The sequence below is a fragment of the Mya arenaria genome, chromosome 3 (assembly GCF_026914265.1).
Source record: "Mya arenaria isolate MELC-2E11 chromosome 3, ASM2691426v1".
Lineage (NCBI taxonomy): Eukaryota > Metazoa > Mollusca > Bivalvia > Myida > Myidae > Mya > Mya arenaria.
Genome location: NC_069124.1, coordinates 73,734,075 through 73,755,367, shown reverse-complemented (window position 1 = coordinate 73,755,367; position 21,293 = coordinate 73,734,075). Strand labels below are relative to the sequence as shown.

Genomic DNA, 21,293 nt, shown 5'->3' with positions numbered 1-21,293 from the left:
GAAAAATGTCATGCTGTTATGAGGCGAGCTCGAGATTGAGAAAAAGGGAAAACATACACTTTTTTTATCATGTTATGGTATGTCACATGGTTCTGTATAACAAGCTCTTGATCGAAATGGGCAAAAGATACATGTATCAACAAGTGCGGTGATACTAATTACCTGGAAAATGGTGATGCCATTTCTGTACACATCTCAAGAAAAATGAAGAAACTGAAAATGAACTGTTTATGTTACACACACGGAAATCATCATATAATTTGTAGGATTGTTTTTTTTCATTAGCTTGGGATGGCTGAACCTCTTTTGCCATGGAATGTGGTAAAAATCAGTTTTATTGCAAGAATGTGCTTGCCTTGAGCTACTTCTTGGTACCGAAATAAATGATAATTTTCTCAATAAACTATTATTTTGTTCTATTCATTAGCATTTTTGGTTGCCTGCATAAATTTCCAATATACTGTATATTTTGTATAAATAATTTTAGTATGTATATATTATGCATTATGTTAATTGATTTTCTTCCATCTGGCTTGACTTCCATTGAAATGCCGTAATTGCATTCATTTGCATACTTAAACACTTGTGCAGAGTTGCAAATTTCAAACCTTTTAATGACTGCATTTTAAAATTTGGAATTGCAGCTAATCGTTTTAGCACAATTTTATGATGCTGACAGTACCCCTAAGTGAGAAAGATATTTAATAGCTGGCAAAGAATGCATTTATTCACATTTTATTTATATTTCCACATTATTGTTATAGGTTTTTAATAGCTTTTGGACTTGATGAAAACTTGAGAAGTTAAACTAATTGCCAAATCAATAGATTCCAGATAGCTGTAACAGTTGGATTATTTTTAAAGAATTGCTAAAAAAACAGAAGCTTGATTGTTGGAGAATATGTGCCAACAGTTGCAGGTGGGATATTGTATTATTAAAACGCCTGTTGCAGTGGCCTGAAATCCCAAAAAGAACAAATAAGTGGTTAGTCCTATCGATAATGTTATATACACTGACACAAGATGGCATCTTTCAACAAGTTTGAATGACTTAAACTGTAGAATGTCTACCAAATTACAAAAATATTACACTGTAGATTAAATGTTTGTTTATAATAATATTGTCATAATCATAATGCCATCAAGTCTTCTTTTTAGTTCTGTGAGAGAAACTCTCCAATATCTGCCATATCCCTGCACCAACCTTTGTTAACAGAACAAGGACATGGTATTTTACTTGATCCAGTTTAATATGTTGCAAATCATCAGTTTTTAAAAGAGTAAGAAAATCACCATGCATTGGTTTGGTCTGGCTCAGCTCAAGTGATGAAGCCATTCAATGTGTGAGCTTTCACTGGTTAGAAGAACAACATGAATCATAGTTGGACTTCATAAGAAAATACAAGGTAAAAACCTACATGTTATGTAATGGTAATTGCAACCACCATCCGATTAATGGAAAATATAATACACCAGTAATTCACACAAGTTTATAATTTCATTCACTATATTAGAAGATGTACGATAGAAAGTGCTTTATACTTTGTTGTCAAGGACAACGTTTAATAACTGACGTGAATATAAGTGAATAGCATTGATAAACAATTATCACACTATAGTTATTGAAGGGTTAAGCTCCACCTACATGTATTTGTTACCATTTCATTATAGGCGTTAATGTTCAGGGGAAAACAAAGAAACCACTCCAACATCAAACACGTGGGTATATTTCATTTGCCTAAAATGGGATTTCTGTTATCTATCTTTATTCATTTGGATATGTGGGCATACTTTTGATTATTAGTACCTTCTAAATTTCAAGGCACAATTTAACATATCTAGAAAGTGGTTTAATAATAATAAGGTGTATTTAAATATCATGTCATATAATAAAAACATATGTGAAGTCATTTCATATATGTGATATATGATATAGTGTAAAATGATCAGTTTATATGCAAGCTTTTCAAAGTAAAATGTATTCGACACAACAGGTTTTGTTTTTAAATTCTGCTCCATACAGTTGAGCGCATGGGGAGGTAACAATGATAGTGTTATTGCTTGACCGTTTTGGAAATTACCGCTATAACGAAAACATCGTACTTACTTGAAATAGTAAACAAATTTTGCATAATTATTTGTATGTAGTGAGTGCCAGGCTTTTGATTTCAGCTTCTTGAGAAGGTCTGTTGATTCACATGATCAACAAATAAGCTTTTTGTTTGACAAAAAACAAAAACATGTTAGATTATGTTGCCAGGTGATCCGACACAATTTAGAAATTGGAAACTGGAAATTTAAAGGTTATTGTTTCCCGTTTACTTATATTTTACCATGGTAGAGACCGGATATTTATACTTTTACTTGAACCTCTAGATTAACTAGGCACAAATGCTTTTTATTTCTGAAATAAATATCCCAGAACAGAGCTTTGAACTTTGTATATTTTTTTATCTACAGGGGACACCACCATTGCATCACTAAAAACCAGCCAAACAGTATTGCAATATGGCAATAACAATATGTAACATGTCTTTAAATACTACTTTTAGGCATATAATAAATAGAAAAATTGTTCGTTACAGTGTATGATTGCAACATATTTCAGCTCGTGACCACCAAAAGTGAATATTTTACTTGTGGCTGTGTCATTTGTGAAATATAACTATTGGTCCGCACTTGGTTAAACATAATTATTGTGTGACTCTGAAACTAACAATCATCCTCTATTTATGCACCATTCAATTGTAACCATGTTCCTGTTTTGTTTTCTATTTTTTTACTTATTTAGACATTATTCTTCAACTGAATTACGGATTCTACAGAGCATGGACGTTACGGACCAGACATTACGGACCAGATTTAGGGACACTACGGACCAGATTTAGGGACATTACGGACCATCTTCAGAAACTTACGGACCATGATTTAAACATTTTTTTTTAAATTATTGACTCATTGGTTTTTAATTTGTTAATAAATACTTGAATATGAGTGCTCAGTATGACATTATATCTTCCATATAACTGTGAAAAATCCCGTGAAATTTGAATAGATCAATGGTTCAATATAAAATCTTGTGAAATTCCAAAAGGTGTAAAGACCTATGTATTTATAACAATTATGTGAATAATAATGAACGAAATTTGAAAGATTGGCAGTTAAATCAGTTAAAAGCAACAGAAGAAATATTTTCAAAAACAGTTTATTTCCCAAAATAAATTGAGCACATATAAGAACATATCAGTGTATACATGAATCACGAATGCAATACAGCAATAACAATAAACAGCACATGTCACCAAAGCCACCATTCATATCTAAACAGGCCCATTAAGTCTCGCACATGCTTTGAGCAGACTGCTTGTAGACAACTCGTTGGCAGAATACTCCGTCCAAAGCTTCATGAGCCGGCCTTGTGTCAAGGTTGAAGCCTTGCGTTGGAAGCGGCACAGCTTCCTTTCCTTAACAAGCTTGCACATAATCGGTATTTCATGCGCCTCTCTGTACAAGAGTTCAACCAGCAGGTAGAATGGTAGGTTTCCCTTCTTTGCCCGTCGATTGAGCCTGGCGTTTCACCGTAGCTGGACAGCCACTGCCTTTCCCTCTGATGCTTCAACGCCAATCAACCGTCCCGTTTACTAAGGTCCTCTTCTAAACGTAGGCGTAACCGTCCAACGACACCAGCTTCTGACCGCTACGAACCGAACCGCCCTCGACCATCTCGTAAGTGATTGGCGCGTCCTCTGGCAAGTCAACCACCGTCCCATCTTGCAGTGATCTGCGATGATATTTATAATGTTATTTATTTAGGTCGATAATACATTTTCAATGTCTGTGATTAAGTAATAACAAATAACAACTTACGTTTCATGATTTTCTTTGAGTAGTTCACGGTCGGGCCGGGTCACATCAAAATCAGACGTGTCCATGTCATACTCGTCTCTGAACAAAAATTACACATTTCCAATGTCCGCGATTCAATTTGAATTGAATTGTGTTATGGCTATTCTTTTTATAAATATTACATAAATAAAAACATATAACCTTACTACCACTTGTTACCTTTTATGTAAATTGATTCCTGAAAATAAAAGTTAACGACCATACCTGAAAGATGCCTGTTCATGGTTGATACCGGCGGCTGCGGACATTTGGGTACCCTCAAGAACACTGTCTGCTGTTGGCAGCCGCATGATACATTATAAGATAAAAACATATTTCGTTCATTATTATTCACATTATTATAATAATTTATTAAAAATACATTGATGTTTAACATTGGAATTTCACAGGATTTTTCACAGTTACATTCAAGATAATTGTCATACTGAGCTCTCATATTCAAGTACTTATTAACAAATTTAAGACCAATGAGTGAATAAATTAAAAAAAAAAATGTTTAAAAACATTATTAATCATGGTCTGTAAGTTTCTGAAGATGGTCCGTGATGTCCCTAAATCTGGTCCGTAATGTCCCTAAATCTGGTCCGTAGTGTCCCTAAATCTGGTCCGTAATGTCTGGTCCGTAATGTCCATGGTCCGTAGTGTCCGTGACCCCTTCAACTTATGGTCAAAACACACTAGAGATCCTTTATATGTATGTCTTTGTTATTTCTGCCAAAATAAAAATACAGAAAAGTATCCTTATTTAAAGTTTATTTGGGTATATTTTAAACCTATTCGTTATCTTCTAAAATGGTTTATTTTGTAACTGTTAAAAGAAAAAAAAAAACAATTCAATTTTTACCAACATATGTTAATGAATTTACATCTAGTGTTATCATGTTGGTTTTCAAAGGGCCGTAACCCATGATATGACAATATCCGAATACCCATATTGAGAGATGCGATTATTTGAGTTGATGATGGAGTTATGGTAGACATGGATGTGGTCTTGCTTAGTAGCATTGTTTACAGATTGTTTAACATTATAATTTATATCATAGTATATAGCATTTTTCCAGAGCATGCTATGAGGCGGACAGGAAGATTGGGTATTGGAGGGGCACTTGGCCAGACTTCCGCCTTGGGTTTCAATGAGAGTGGGGAAAGCAAACCTGCCAGTGTCACAAGACTGGATAAAGAGATACAGGTCTGGTCATTATTATAGCACAATTAAACAATGCACTTGCACATTATTGAAGATTTTTGGTTTCATTTACAAATGATACTTAGTTAGCTGGTGTTATGCAATGCCCACAAATAAAATCCTAATATTGCAAAATGTTTTCACTTTGTGATAATTGAGTAGGATTTTCTATGAATGAAGATGTTTAATACTTTATTCTATAATTTCAGTCTTTGAAGTCCGAAAATAAGAAATTAAAAACTGAATTGAATGATATCCGGTAAGTTTGACATTTATGTCAAAGGTAGCAAAGTTTGTATTTAATTTTTAATGTACATAACTGTTAACAGTCCATAGTCCAAAATGATAGTTGTCTGACTTTTTAGTACTCCATAATTATAAGAAATGGAAAACTCATTGTGTTTTGTGTACTATTGATTCCAGATCATTGTATAAGCAGCTGGTTGATGAGGCTCCACATGAGAAATTTGATGAGAGAAGAGTTAATCTCCTCAAATCACAGATTATTCAGCTGGAAAGACAAGTAGGCCTTAAGTATTTGATCAGTACATGTTGGTACAAATATGTCTGCTTGTTAAGTAAGCCTCACAAAACTTAATATTACAAAATGAAAATGAATGCCCCATAAATCTACTTTTACTGTTAGATTCAGTTTGTGGGTAATTGTCTTCTCAATTTTCGTGACTTTCATTCACATATTACATGACTGTGTATAGCATGTAAGTTAGCATAATCTTCCGTAATCCTTGTAGCTTCACAATCAATAAGTATAATTTTGTCCATTAACAATTGTCTGTGTACTACTTCTATAGATGCTTTTGTTGAATGAGGCCCTGAGTTCACGCAGTGAGGCCCTGTATGAGGTGGAGAATAACTTGCAGTGGCTGGCTGACACATGCAGGTACTTAACAAGTGGCTGTAATATGGTCTGTGTTGGCTCAGTTTAGTGTTACCTTTCTACACTTTCATACATGTACATTGCATTGTTTCACAAGTGATCAAACTGAATGGAACATGGCCTTGTTGTTTTCCCTGTTTCATGTTGTCAGTTCCAAATTTTACAAGTTTTTGGTGAACATTAATATTCACCATCAATTGTTATTATTAAACTTTATTTTATACATATTTCACTTCATATTAAGTTTTATAACACATTTGTGATGGCTATACATATTAATATATTTTTCCATCAGCTATACTCTTTTTTTAGTCCCATTGACCATAATGTTAGTTTGATGCCAGGTACATTCTTATAGTATTTGTTCCTCTTGAAAAGGTACCGTAATGGTTGCTGGTTAAGAAAATGTAACAGATTAATTTGCTCAAATTCCATAATTGATGTCTGATTTTACAGCTACATTTCTGTTGTATTTGAATGCGAAATGTAATTTTTTAAAGCAAAGATTTTCAGTTTGGGATGTACTTTGGTCATATCTACTTTCCCTTCAAGTGAAATGACTTCAAATATTGATCTACCAATATTTCAGAGGTTACATAGTCCAGGAGGTGCGGGGCAGCCAGGTCCCTGTGGAGAGAGCCCAGCTTACACTCATGGTGGAGACAGCAGAGTCGGCACGCATCAAACTATACAAACAGCTGGAGGTACATGTATAACCTTGTAGAAATATGAAACAGGTTTCACGTAGGTATTTGAGATCAGCTTTGTAGCAACTGAGTAAAAAATCCTTGTTATATGCTCAAACTATTTTATGATTTGCATCTCTATTCAAACGTTATAAACATATTTTTTAGTCAGCTAGTTTTATTTAAATATTTATTAGAACAACACCACCCAGAAGTTGAGCCGCCCACTGAGGTTTTACAGCGACTTCCTACTTACAACGGAGGATGATGATGTCACATTGTTTGATGTTGCTCTGGGACAGCTGGATCATATCAACCTCAAACATGTGGTACTGTAAAAAGGGTCTCTGATCTTAATTAGTGTGTTTCAATTCATTCTTTCCCACATTGGTTAAAGTTGTGCTTGCAAGTAACTATCAAGGCCATATTTGAGTAGCAACTTGATGTATTGGATTTTTACAAGCACAGCTACATAATCAGGTAACAGAACTCTAGGTTGAATGTAATGCAAATTATTACAATTGATTGTATACAGTTGATTTCTGGTTAATGTTTGGGGTGCAAGTACTATTAAGTGCAAATCTTGGTAACAACATGATGTATTTAATTAAAAATTTATACAAATCTTATCAGCTACCGAAAACAACTAAAAATAGCAAATTGGACAACTCTACCTTGCATATGATGCAAATAATGGTGCTTGTTTGTCAAGGAAATACTGGTTAAAGTTTGAGTCCAAGTACCATACCAACCACTTAATTTGTTTAATTGAAACTTAAAATATAGCTTCACAGTTAACGGACCTACTAAATTATGCAAGTTGGATAACTCTTACATGTTTTGATTTAAATTATGGCTCATGTTTGTCTAAGAAATCTGGTTTATGTTTACCTTTTAGTCCATATCTTACTAACCACGCAACATGTTTTATTCAAACTTATACAAGCTTAAAAATCAACAGACCTTCTAAATACAGCAAGTTATGGCTCTTGGTTCAAATTAAAGAAAAATCTTTAAATAACAACTCCTTTGGAACTGCTTCGTTAATTTGGATGAAACTTTGCAACAGTTTCCTGACATTGACGTACCCAAATTGTTGAAAGGACAAGAAAAAGTAAAACAAAATGGTCAATAAGTAACAATTAAGACCAAAACTTAAAAGATATTTTTTCTCTGAAATTTGTTGGCCAGTATTCATAAAATTTAACTGGCACGTTCTTAACATTGACCTTTATAGAATAAATCTTATACGGCGATTTGGGGTAAACTTGGCACTCTTTGTTTTCTTTGATTGGTCATCAATCTCAAAGTTCACATTTTTATTACAAATATGAATTATATAATCATATAGTCTTATGGACAGTTCTTGATTCTTGTGTATTTGCAAAGCATCTTTTAGTGATTGTAATGTCTGATCACTCAATTAATGATAAAGAATCAATTTTATGAGTTTTCTAAATGATAACACTCTACATAATTAAGTGAAAGATACATTGACAAGAGTCAAATTTATAAAAAATTCTTTGAATGTTCATTGAATTAAAAAAAATGATACATTTTTAATCTGTTGTACTGTACAGACCTACTGGTAATAGTTTTTCAGATATGTGATTGAAGTTCAGGTTTAATGCTTTATTTAAAAGATATTATAAGTGATTCTTTACTATCATTAAACTTATTGACATATACGAGGGGTGATCCAGAATTACGTGGACTTTTAACATATTTTTAACCAGGTTTTCACATAGCGAAACCTGGTTATTAGAATGGCGAACGTCGTTGTTCGGGCGGGCAGGCGGCCGGGCGGCGTCAAACTCACCTATGAAACTGAATAACTTTAGTAAGGGTTGACATATCTTGACCAAACTTGGTCTATAGAAAGAGTTTATGGGTACCTTTCATGGGATTGCATTTGGGGTCCCTAGGGTCAAGATCAAGGTCACTGTTACTAAAAATAGAAAATCGGTTGAAACTGAATTACTTTAGTTAGGGATGACATACCTTGACTAAACTTGGTCTATAGGAAGAGTTTATGGACACCATTCATGGGATTGCGATTGGGGTCCCTTGGGTCAAGGTCAAGGTCACTGTTACTAAAAATAGAAAATCGGTTGAAACTGAATAACTTTAGTTAAGGATGACATATCTTGACTAAATTTGGTGTACAGGAAGAGTTTATGGAGACATGTCAAGGGATTGCGTTTGGGGTCCCTAGGGTCAAGGTCAAGGTCACTGTTACTAAAAATAGAAAAACGGTTGAAACTGAATAACTTTAGTTAGGGATGACATATCTTGACTAAATTTGGTCTATAGAAAGAGTTTATGGGTACCTTTAATGGGATTGCATTTGGGGTCCCTAGGGTCAAGGTCAAGGTCACTGTTACTAAAAATAGAAAAACGGTTGAAACTGAATAACTTGAGTTAGGGATGACATACCTTGACTAAACTTTGGTGTACAGGAAGAGTTTATGGTCACATGTCATGGGATTGCGTTTGGGGTCCCTAGGGTCAAGGTCAAGGTCACTGTTACTAAAAATAGAAAAACGGTTGAAGCTGAATAACTTTAGTTAGGGATGATATATCTTGACTAAATTTGCTCTATAGGAAGAGTGTATGGAGACCTTTCATGGGATTGCGTTTGGGGTCCCTAGAGTCAAGGTCACTGTTACTAAAAATAGAAAAACGGTTGAAACTGAATAACTTTAGTAAGGGATGACACATCTTGACTAAATTTGGTCAATACGAAGAGTTTATGGAGACCTTTCATGGGATTGTGTTTGGGGTCCCTTGGGTCAAGGTCAAGGTCACTGTTACTAAAAATAGAAAAAAACAGTTGAAACAGAATAACTTTAGTTAGGGTTTACATATCTTGACCAAATTTGGTCTATAGAAAGAGTTTATTGATACCTTTCATGGGATTGCGATTGGGGTCCCTAGGTTCAAGGTCAAGGTCACTGTTACTTAAAATAGAAAAACGGTTGAAACTAAATAACTTGAGTTAGGGATGACATATTTTGACTAAACCTGGTGTACAGGAAGAGTTTATGGATACATTTCATGGGATTGGGTTTGGGGTCCCTAGGGTCAAGGTCAAGGTCACTGTTATTAAAAATAGAAAAACAGTTGAAACTGAATAACTTTAGTAAGGGTTGACATATCTTGACCGAACTTGGTCTATAGGAAGAGTTTATGGATACCTTTCATGGGATTGCATTTGGGGTTCCTAGGGTCAAGGTCACTGTTACTAAAAATAGAAAAATGGTTCAAACTGAATATCTTTAGTTAGGGTTGACATATCTTGACCAAACTTGGTCTATAGTAAGAGTTTATGGATACTTTCATGGGATTGCGTTTTGGGGCCCCTAGATTCAAGGTCAAGGTCTCTGTTACTAAAAATAGAAAAACAGTTGAAACTGAATAATTTTAGACAGGGTCTACATATCTTGACCAAACCAGGTATTAAGGAAGAGTTTATGGATACCTTTCATGGGATTGTGTTTGGGGTCCCTAGATTTAAGGTCAAGGTCACTGTTACTAAAAATAGAAAAATGGTTGAAACTGAATAACTTAAGTTAGGGTTGACATATCCTGACCCAACTTTGTATAAAGGAAGAGTTTATGGATACCTTTCAATGGATTGCATTTGGGTTCTCTAGGGTCAAGGTCAAGATCGCCATTTTACAGTCAGTGATGTGACAAGCGTCGTCGGGGCGGGGTACGGATGTGTGCAAAGGATTTTAACGGACGATTAAGGCATGCGTAAGGTTTGTGCGAGATGGGTTTCTCGATTGTTAGACTTGGAGACCGCGCATCCGCCATAATTACCAGATCTTGCGCCAATGGATTGCGCCAGTATTCCCAGAAATCAAGAGTCAGCTTAGAGGACATCATTAAGTTAATGTGCAGAATGCGATATCCAAGATTTTCTAGAGAGTGGTATTGGAATGTTTATATGCAGTAGATTACGCGCCATAAAAAGTGTGTCAGTGTTGGTGGGAAATACTTTTGAAAAAATGTGACACTTTATGAGCCACCGTCACTAACGTCATTGGACTGCGCCGGTTTGGTTTAACCATATGTCATTAATGCATTGTAATTCAGCTAACAAACTATGTATTGTTCTGAAAATTTCAGGAATTATACCAGATATGTTATATGTATTGTATATGAATTTTCGAGGATCTACGTGCAACGATTTTTGAATTATTAAAAAAGTCCACGTAATTCTGGATCAACCCTCGTATTGAAAGATATTATTACTAAACTCCCCTTTATTTAATATTTCTTTAGACCAAATTAGAATCAAAGCTGAGCTCCCTTTACTGTGACCTGATCCATCTACATTCCATCATGGAGGAGGAGACGAAGAATGAGTCAGCATGTTTGTGGACTTCCTGTCACGTGACCCAGGCTTCCAGAGAGAGACTGGCAACACAGATTTTAACCTCCTGTGCCAGGCTGAAAGAGTGCAGCTCAGATCTCATGGAGTTGTCCCTGTTATATCCCTGCGCACCATGGGTAAGAAAAAAACTTGCAAATAGATACCTAGTTTTTTTTTTAAACAAAAAAGGAATATTGTTGTAGCACTAGGCCCGTATTCAATATTGATCTTATCCTTGTCCTTAGATAGACCTCACTTATTCCACTCAGTCTATCGGTCAGCTAAATATACAAGCAAATTAAAACACTTAGTTTCTAATCTTAAACTTAATGCAAACTTTAAGTTGCTTATTGAATATGGCCACAGGTGTCATCAATACTCATAATATCAAAAGATGTGACTGTTACACTAATTTTATCACTGTATTTGAGATATGTAATGGTTATTTTCTAACGCATTTTTCAGCCTCCATTGAAAAGAAATGCCCTAAAAGAGATCACATCAGAGAGAGTGATCCAGTGTCTCCCTGGAAATCCAAGGTCAAGGTCACCAGATACAGTCAATGTCATCCAAGCACTTGTTAAGGCTTACAACTATAAAGTCTACATGTTGAATAACCAGGTACACATTATATTACAGTTGAACACCATTAATCTGAAATGATAGGGACCCAAAAAACTACTTCAGAATAGCAGTGTTTTAGATAAAGAAAAAATTCGCAAATGACAGCGTTCGCAAATTATAGATGATGTGAAATACTAAGTCATGAAGATTCCCAATGTCGGTTACACATTACCAATACAATTCAATTGGTTTGAGTTATCTTTCGTATACAAAAATATTTGTTGATTTAGTGTTTGATAGTAGACAAATAATTCGTTATTATACTTCTTTATGTAATAAACATTAAACATTTAAAACAAAATGACAGCACATGTATGCATTCAGATTGTTTGGTAGCGGGTCGAATGAGCAATGCGGCGATCGAATCAGATGAGATAGACATTTTTGAATGATATTTAGATTGTGTTAAACAGCAATTATATACACACTACATCACCAAAATGAATCGCTCATTTTCTGACATCAATGTTTGTAACATACACGTGCTCAATGTCATTCTTTAACAAGTGCTAATTGTGCTCCATTGTCACCTCAATCTGATGCCCGAGTGCATTCGCAGTATGGTGTGAAAAAACTTTGACACCATCAAGTTCGAAAATAATTTTGAAATAGCGATAATTTCAGATAAACGGTGTTCGGAATAGCGGTGTTCAACTAGTAATAATTCAACAGTGTGTTTGTCTTTTGCATCAAATGGAGAAGATTATTTTTTTGGCAGAACATAAAATGGATTTTGTCTGTCAGAGTTATTAGTATAAACTAATGTATTTAGCTTGATTGTGACCACTGCTGAATGCTGATATAAATCATCTCTAGAGTCCAATTCCTAGGTAGATATCAGAACAGGTGTTCAGTTTTGGAAACCATGAACCAAGGGCCCTTTTGATAATAGTTGACATCTATACATGTACCTGGCCCTTTCTTTGAGTGTTTAAAATAGGTCTTATAAATTGATATTCTGCTACAGGTACTTGTTGTCTGTCAAAATATCTATGAGAAACTATGTGATCATAAAACAATTAATGTCACATTCAGTTGCAGGCCCTGAAAGGAGAGGTGAAGTACCACAAGAAAGTCTACAATCTTCAGCTCAAGTACACTGAGTCTCTCTTTCAGGCCATCAGGTAAATACCAGAGCTAGATTAATTTAGCCCCAAGGTGTGATTCTGGGTCTTTGACCATATTTATGATTTTTAGCTTGACTATTCAAAGAATAGGTGGGCTATACTACTCGCCCCAGCGTCGGCGTCCGGTTAAAGTTTTAGGGCAAGTTGGGATTTTCACTTATAAGTCCAATACCCTACATTCAATTGACTTAATACTTCACGCAGTTGTTCAGGGCCATCACATGATGAGGTTAGATAACTCCATATTATTCTTTACACAGATTATGGCCCCTGATTGACTATGGTACTTGGGTTAAAGTTTTAGGGCAAGTTGGAATATTTATTAATAACTTCTATATCCTTTGTTCAATTGACTTAATACTTCACACAGTTGTTCAGGACCATCCCACAATGAGGTTAGATAACTCCATATTATCTTTTATACAAATTATGGCCCCTGATTGACTATGGAACTTAGGTTAAAGTTTTAGGGCAGGTTGGGATATTGTTTAATAACTTCTATACCCTTCTTTCAATTGAGTATTGTCATACTTCACACAATTGTTCAGGACCATCACCCAATGAGGTTACATAACTCCATATCCTTAATACAAGTTATGGCCCCTGATTGACTAAGGTTAAAGTTTTAGGCAAGTAAAAGTTACGGGCAATTTGGGATTTTGATAAAAAAACCCTCTATACCGTTCATTAAATGCACTTAATAAAATTCAAAATTATTTACGACCATCTAACAACAAGAAACATAACTCCGTTTTAAGCCTAAATAGAAGTTATGGCCCTTGAATTATTATTATTATTATTATTATTATTATTTTTTTTTTTATTTATTTTTTTATTTCCTTTGAAAGCCCCCCCCTTTGAAAGGCATATTTGTATATTCTTAACCACATTTTCATAATGGGAAATCAAGTTATTTGAATGACTTGCGTCATTGTTTGGGCGGGCTGGTGGGAGGGCAGCATCAAAGTCACCTTAATATGTATCAAATAATTTTAGTTAGGTTTGACATAAATAGACCAAACTTGGTATTATTACATCGTTATTGTATTCTAAGTCAAAGCGGCGTAGTCGAGCGCGCTGTTTTACGACGGCTCTTGTTTGTTGTATTATAGCTTTTTTCTTTGAAAGAAATCAAAATATCGCATCATATTTTTATAAAATTTCTTTATCATGTTTCCATAGCGACAATTTTTTGCAAAACTGTTTATTTTGGACAAAACTCATAACATCTTTCTCAATCTTCTTGTTTATTCAAAACTTTTTAGTATGAATTGTCAAACTTTTCTACATTTATGTTTTTTAAGGATTACATGTTACAATAAAAACTTAACTTTAAGGTCAGTTATTTCTCTATGACATCATTTTTAGCTTGACTATTCGAAGAATAAGGAGAGCTATACTACTTAATATCTCAGCAACTACTTGAGGTATTGCATTGAGACTTTATACAATGGTACTCAACCATCCAACCTACTTAATTAACCAAGTTTGATAACTCTACTTTGCATTTAATGCCAATAATAGGCTTTTATTATTGGACTTAGAAATTCTGGTTAAGGTTTTGCGTGCAAGCACACATAGGTTAATATCTCAGCAACTACTTGAGGTATTGCATTGAGACTTGATACAATGGTACTCAACCATCCAACCTACTGAATTAACCAAGTTTGATAACTCTAGTTTGCATTTAATGCAAAAAATAGGCCTTTATTATTGGACTTAGAAATTCTGGTTAAGGTTTTGCGTGCAAGCACACATAGGTTAATATCTCAGCAACTGCTTGAGGTATTGCATTGAAACTTGAAAAAATGTTACTCAACCATCCAACCTACTTAATTTACCAAGTTAGATAATTCTAGTTTGCATTTAATGCAAATGATTGCCCTTTATTATTTGACTCAGAAATTCTGGTTAAGGTTTTACATGTAAGCACACATAGGTTAATATCTCAGCAACTACTGGATGAATTCCATTGAGACTTTATAAAATGGTACTCAACCATCCAATCTACTTAATTAACCAAGTAAGATAACTCTAGTTTGCATTAAATTCAAATAATGGCCCCTTTTTTATTCTACATAGAAATTCTGGTTAAGGTTTTGCATGTAACCACTTTTAAGTCAATGCTTCAGCAAATACATCATGTATTGCATTGAAACTTGACACACAGGCTCCCAACCATTTAACCTTCTTATTTAATCAAGTAAGATAACTCTTTATCTTTCATATTATATCATTTTTGCCCCTTTATTATGCGACTTAGAAATTCTGGTTAAGGTCTTGCATGTTAGCACACATAGGATAATATCTCAGCAACTACTTGATGTATTGCATTAGACTTTATACAATGGTATTCAACCACCCAACCTAATTGAATAATCAAGTTAGATAACTGTGTTTTGCAAATAATGGCCCTTTATTATTACACCTAAGAATTCTGGTTAAAATTTTGCATGTAACACATTTATGTTAATATCTCCACACATCATATATTGCATTAAAATCTAATCTAACAGTGATCCATGCATGTTTCGCCAAAACTTTTCAATCCTTACACTGAAAAGCGGCGGAATAGTCGAGCGCGCTGTATCTGTGACAGCTCTTGTTGTGACATCAAGTTGAGCAGTCATGGTTGCATGTTAACACCTAGCTTTCATCATTTTAATATATTTTTATGAAATGTCCAGCATTTCTTTCTGAAAGATCCTGTTATTAAAAAAATCAAATGAAACTGTCACACAAGATATGGAAATAAATGTCTGAAGGCCCAAAACCATATCTTGCAGCGGAATTATTAGTAGCCCATGCTAGACACATTGGTTAAAAACCTGAAAAATACAATATTTAAAGGCATTTGTTAATGATAACCAAACCCGCCTGTCTCTGACCGCCCAGTTTTGGCCAATCGATAACCCAGAAATTTACAATGAATCCTTTGATTTAATACTTGCCAAGTCAACTGAGAAAATGGATGAGCATTAGCATTTTGTTTATGGTGCTTTTGTGTACCTTCTCTCTTCCATTACAGGGAAGCATACAGTGGGTTTGAAGCCATGAGCAATGAAGTCATTGTGAAACCTCTTAAGGGTAGGTCTGCAATATATCTAAGTCAATATTATTTTAAATAAATGTTTGTAACAAAAGTTATGGCTTATAATGAGGATAAAGCTTTATGTTCCAGTGTTGTTGATTTAAAGTAAACATGTTTTGACTCTTACTGCTTTTATGAATTTGCTCATATTAAAATAGTAATTGAATGTTTGTCTCCCTTTTATAGATGTTTTAGAGGCCTTTGTGGACCTGAGCCAGTCAGCATCAGAGGAGGCGCTCCGATGTTTCATGAAGACATTCAGGGATAAAGTACCCCAGGTATAAGATAAAGAGAACAAAAATGATACACATTAAAGATAAGTGAACAAAAATGGTACAAGAAACAGGAATTGGCGAAAAAAGTAATATATTATTCTAATGATGAAGATGCTTTCCACTTATATTTCTCGTACATGTATATGCACTATGTACTCTGGTATATTTATTATTGGAATTTTATTTATTATTTAAATAGTATTACTGGGAGACTAAATTTAATATAACCAGCAATATTGTTTCGTATTGACTCTTGAAACATCATTTTAATATTCGCAGGAAAAAAAGAATTTGTCTTAAATGAATCAGCTATCCAGTGTTATATAAAATGTAGAATGATTTAGCTTTTTGATGTTATTAAAATCCAGTCATGCTGTTATGTTAAACATTGGTGTTGAATGTTTCAGCTATCTAATGTTATTGGACCCCAGTCATACTGTGATGTTAAACATTTGTGTTAAATGTTCCAGCTATCTAATGTTATTGGAACCCAGTCATACTGTGATGTTAAACATTTGTGTTATATGTTCCAGCTATCTAATGTTATTGGAACCCAGTCATACTGTAATGTTAAACATTTGTGTTAAATGTTCCAGCTATCTAATGTTATTGGAACCCAGTCATCATACTGTGATGTTAAACATTTGTGTTATATGTTCCAGCTATCTAATGTTATTGGAACCCAGTCATACTGTAATGTTAAACATTTGTGTTAAATGTTCCAGCTATCTAATGTTATTGGAACCCAGTCATACTGTGATGTTAAACATTTGTGTTATATGTTTCAGCTATCTAATGTTATTGGAACCCAGTCATACTGTGATGTTAAACATTTGTGTTATATGTTCCAGCTACGGTATCTGATGTTATTGGAACCCAGTCATACTGTGATGTTAAACATTTGTGTTATATGTTCCAGCTATCTAATGTTATTGGAACCCAGTCATACTGTAATGTTAAACATTTGTGTTATATGTTCCAGCTATCTAATGTTATTGGAACCCAGTCATACTGTGATGTTAAACATTTGTGTTATATGTTCCAGCTATCTAATGTTATTGGAACCCAGTCATCATACTGTAATGTTAAACATTTGTGTTATATGTTCCAGCTATCTAATGTTATTGGAACCCAGTCATACTGTAATGTTAAACATTTGTGTTAAATGTTCCAGCTATCTAATGTTATTGGAACCCAGTCATACTGTGATGTTAAACATTTGTGTTATATGTTCCAGCTATCTAATGTTATTGGAACCCAGTCATACTGTGATGTTAAACATTTGTGTTAAATGTTCCAGCTATCTGATGTTATTGGAACCCAGTCATACTGTGATGTTAAACATTTGTGTTAATTGTTCCAGCTATCTAATGTTATTGGAACCCAGTCATACTGTAATGTTAAACATTTGTGTTATATGTTCCAGCTATCTAATGTTATTGGAACCCAGTCATCATACTGTAATGTTAAACATTTGTGTTAAATGTTCCAGCTATCTAATGTTATTGGAACCCAGTCATACTGTGATGTTAAACATTTGTGTTATATGTTCCAGCTATCTAATGTTATTGGAACCCAGTCATACTGTGATGTTAAACATTTGTGTTATATGTTCCAGCTATCTAATGTTATTGGAACCCAGTCATACTGTGATGTTAAACATTTGTGTTATATGTTCTAGCTATCTAATGTTATTGGAACCCAGTCATACTGTAATGTTAAACATTTGTGTTAAATGTTCCAGCTTTCTAATGTTATTGGAACCCAGTCATCATACTGTAATGTTAAACATTTGTGTTAAATGTTCCAGCTATCTAATGTTATTGGAACCCAGTCATACTGTGATGTTAAACATTTGTGTTATATGTTCCAGCTATCTAATGTTATTGGAACCCAGTCATACTGTAATGTTAAACATTTGTGTTAAATGTTCCAGCTTTCTAATGTTATTGGAACCCAGTCATACTGTAATGTTAAACATTTGTGTTATATGTTCCAGCTATCTAATGTTATTGGAACCCAGTCATACTGTGATGTTAAACATTTGTGTTATATGTTCCAGCTATCTGATGTTATTGGAACCCAGTCATACTGTAATGTTAAACATTTGTGTTATATGTTCCAGCTAGCTAATGTTATTGGAACCCAGTCATACTGTAATGTTAAACATTTGTGTTAAATGTTCTAGCTATCTAATGTTATTGGAACCCAGTCATACTGTGATGTTAAACATTTGTGTTAAATGTTCCAGCTATCTGATGTTATTGGAACCCAGTCATACTGTGATGTTAAACATTTGTGTTATATGTTCCAGCTATCTAATGTTATTGGAACCCAGTCATACTGTGATGTTAAACATTTGTGTTATATGTTCCAGCTATCAAATGTTATTGGAACCCAGTCATACTGTGATGTTAAACATTTGTGTTATATGTTCCAGCTATCAAATGTTATTGGAACCCAGTCATACTGTAATGTTAAACATTTGTGTTAAATGTTCCAGCTATCTAATGTTATTGGAACCCAGTCATACTGTGATGTTAAACATTTGTGTTAAATGTTCCAGCTATCTAATGTTATTGGAACCCAGTCATACTGTGATGTTAAACATTTGTGTTAAATGTTCCAGCTATCTGATGTTATTGGAACCCAGTCATACTGTGATGTTAAACATTTGTGTTATATGTTCCAGCTATCAAATGTTATTGGAACCCAGTCATACTGTGATGTTAAACATTTGTGTTAAATGTTCCAGCTATCTAATGTTATTGGAACCCAGTCATCATACTGTGATGTTAAACATTTGTGTTATACGTTCCAGCTATCTAATGTTATTGGAACCCAGTCATACTGTGATGTTAAACATTTGTGTTATATGTTTCAGCTATCTTTTCAGCTATCTAATGTTATTGGAACCCAGTCATACTGTGATGTTAAACATTTGTGTTATATGTTCCAGCTATCTAATGTTATTGGAACCCAGTCATACTGTAATGTTAAACATTTGTGTTATATGTTCCAGCTATCTAATGTTATTGGAACCCAGTCATACTGTAATGTTAAACATTTGTGTTATATGTTCCAGCTATCTAATGTTATTGGAACCCAGTCATACTGTGATGTTAAACATTTGTGTTATATGTTCCAGCTATCTGATGTTATTGGAACCCAGTCATACTGTGATGTTAAACATTTGTGTTAAATGTTCCAGCTAGCTAATGTTATTGGACCTCAGTCATACTGTGATGTTAAACATTTGTGTTATATGTTCCAGCTATCTGATGTTATTGAAACCCTGTCATGTGGTTATGTTAAACATTGGTGTTGAATGTTTCAGCTATCTGATGTTATTGAAACCCTGTCTGTCAAAGAGGAGGAGTCTGAAGGTTGGTATATTTGATAAAAAAATAAGAGCGGATTTCACACTTCTCATACAAATGTTGGTATCAAAGTGAACATATTATGTACAACAAGTTTGTGTTGAACACAATCACATAACTACGAGGGATGATCCAAAATAAACAGGATTGTTCTCACATAACCAATATGGTTTAACATTTATGCATCAAAATATACATTAACATGACGCGGATAGTAATGACAATATTTAGATAGATTTTTTGTTTGTTGTCTTGTGGCATTTTGTGTCCCTTATTTTGGGTGTTTGTTGTCTTGTGGCGTTATGTATATTTTGTTTTTGGTGTTTGTTGCCTCTTGATGTTATGTATATCTTGTTTTTGGTGTTTGTTTGACCTTGATCCATGTCGCCTTAAACAAAGTCTTCGTAAAAATTGACACCAGTGGACTTTTCCCAATTGTTTTCATTGTTTTATTAACACAATTATCATATTTTATTTCTTTCACAGGTTCAAAGATGTTATCGCAATATGGAGATGAGTTTTTTCGTGTCCTTGAGAAAATCATGCACGAGCAGCAATGCAAACGTGACCGTGAGGCAGAGAAAGTAGACCATGTGAGACAGGAGCAAGATAGACTGGACACCAACCTCAGGGAGATACTCGAGCAGCAGGAGGCCAGACTACAACAGATATCGATGATGTCATCAGAACATGAGAACACAGATGGTGTGATGTCATCAGATTATGGACAATCTGAACAGAGTGACAACAAATGGACGTCTGAAATGAATAGTTCTGCTAAACAAAGAGATCTTAGTGTTGAAATATATCTACCTGGAGATTCAAACAAGGGCCAAGAACAGGTCAAAGACAAAGCAGATAGTAAATTAAAGAAACAAGGAAAACCTTTGCATAAAAAAGAATGGGTTAATGTACTTGATCATCATTTGGAAAGGGATTTGAGTGAATTGAGTGTAAATGATCAGGAATCTGATACGGGTAAACTCTCTGATGCAGAATTGTTAGCTTATCATCAAAACACAATTCCAGATGTGAATGTTAATCTACCTCATCCAAATAGACTGGAAGGCAGGAAACTGCCAAGTCTTGACAACGAACCCACAGATAGTGCTGCTTCTAAGTCTAAAATTAAGAAGAAACTGAACTATGTTCCCAACACATTTGTTCCCAACAGAACACTGAAGTTGCGAAGGTCAGGCAGCCAGACAAGACTTGGATCTGCTGAGAATACCATGACTAACTCTGACACCAGCTTGGATCAAACTAACACTGAGCATCATGTAAAGAGTGATAGGTCTAGGTCCAAAGATGAAACTGCTATAAGAAAAGGCACAAAACCAGAAGCTAAATTTAGATCAAAACCTGCCTTCAGATGATGTTGTAATTATTAAGCCTAAATTACAGTCTGGTATATATTGGAGATTACCTGGAATAAACTATGCATTTATTTTAAAAATAACACACTAAACATTCATCTTTTATTATTATTTTTAATCTTTTTTCTTTCTAGTGAACAAGTTGAGAAAATATTTTTGATGTGATATAAAAGTTACTATATTTTATATATATATATATATATATATATATATATATATATATATCTATCTATTTAAGCAATAAAATGATCAGAAAAGGAAACTGTGTTGTATGGTTACCAGACGGTGGGCAGCAATTGCCTGAAGTTGCCATTATTATTCAGAACTGCAAAAAGCATGGTCTAGTGCTCATCATCAAGTTCA

At 34.2% G+C, this 21,293-nt stretch overlaps 1 protein-coding gene across 2 annotated transcripts; it reads left to right on the top strand.

Moving 5' to 3' along the window:
* Positions 1-2,090: 2,090 nt before the first annotated feature.
* LOC128228315 (uncharacterized) lies at positions 2,091-21,136 on the top strand. Of its 2 annotated transcripts, none has more exons than XM_052939557.1 (14): positions 2,091-2,184; positions 4,968-5,095; positions 5,302-5,351; positions 5,516-5,615; positions 5,905-5,993; positions 6,580-6,694; positions 6,874-7,005; positions 10,967-11,194; positions 11,523-11,678; positions 12,717-12,805; positions 15,837-15,895; positions 16,086-16,177; positions 19,512-19,560; positions 20,041-21,136. In XM_052939557.1, exons 2-14 carry the CDS (start codon positions 4,976-4,978, stop codon positions 20,928-20,930), a joined length of 2,169 nt encoding a protein of 722 aa, XP_052795517.1. In that variant the 5' UTR covers positions 2,091-2,184; positions 4,968-4,975; the 3' UTR covers positions 20,931-21,136. The 2 variants fall into 2 exon arrangements, with proteins under 2 accessions (XP_052795517.1, XP_052795516.1); XM_052939556.1 differs by having other exon boundaries at positions 2,116-2,303.
* Positions 21,137-21,293: the final 157 nt, after the last annotated feature.

Excerpts from the sequence above, each read along its gene's own strand:
- LOC128228315 (XM_052939557.1), top strand. The coding sequence starts at position 4,976 with ATGAGGCGGACAGGAAGATTGGGTATTGGAGGGGCACTTGGCCAGACT. Across the intron at positions 5,352-5,515 it reads ACTGAATTGAATGATATCCG|ATCATTGTATAAGCAGCTGG; the intron begins GTAAGTTTGACA and ends TATTGATTCCAG. Across the intron at positions 5,994-6,579 it reads TGGCTGGCTGACACATGCAG|AGGTTACATAGTCCAGGAGG; the intron begins GTACTTAACAAG and ends CCAATATTTCAG.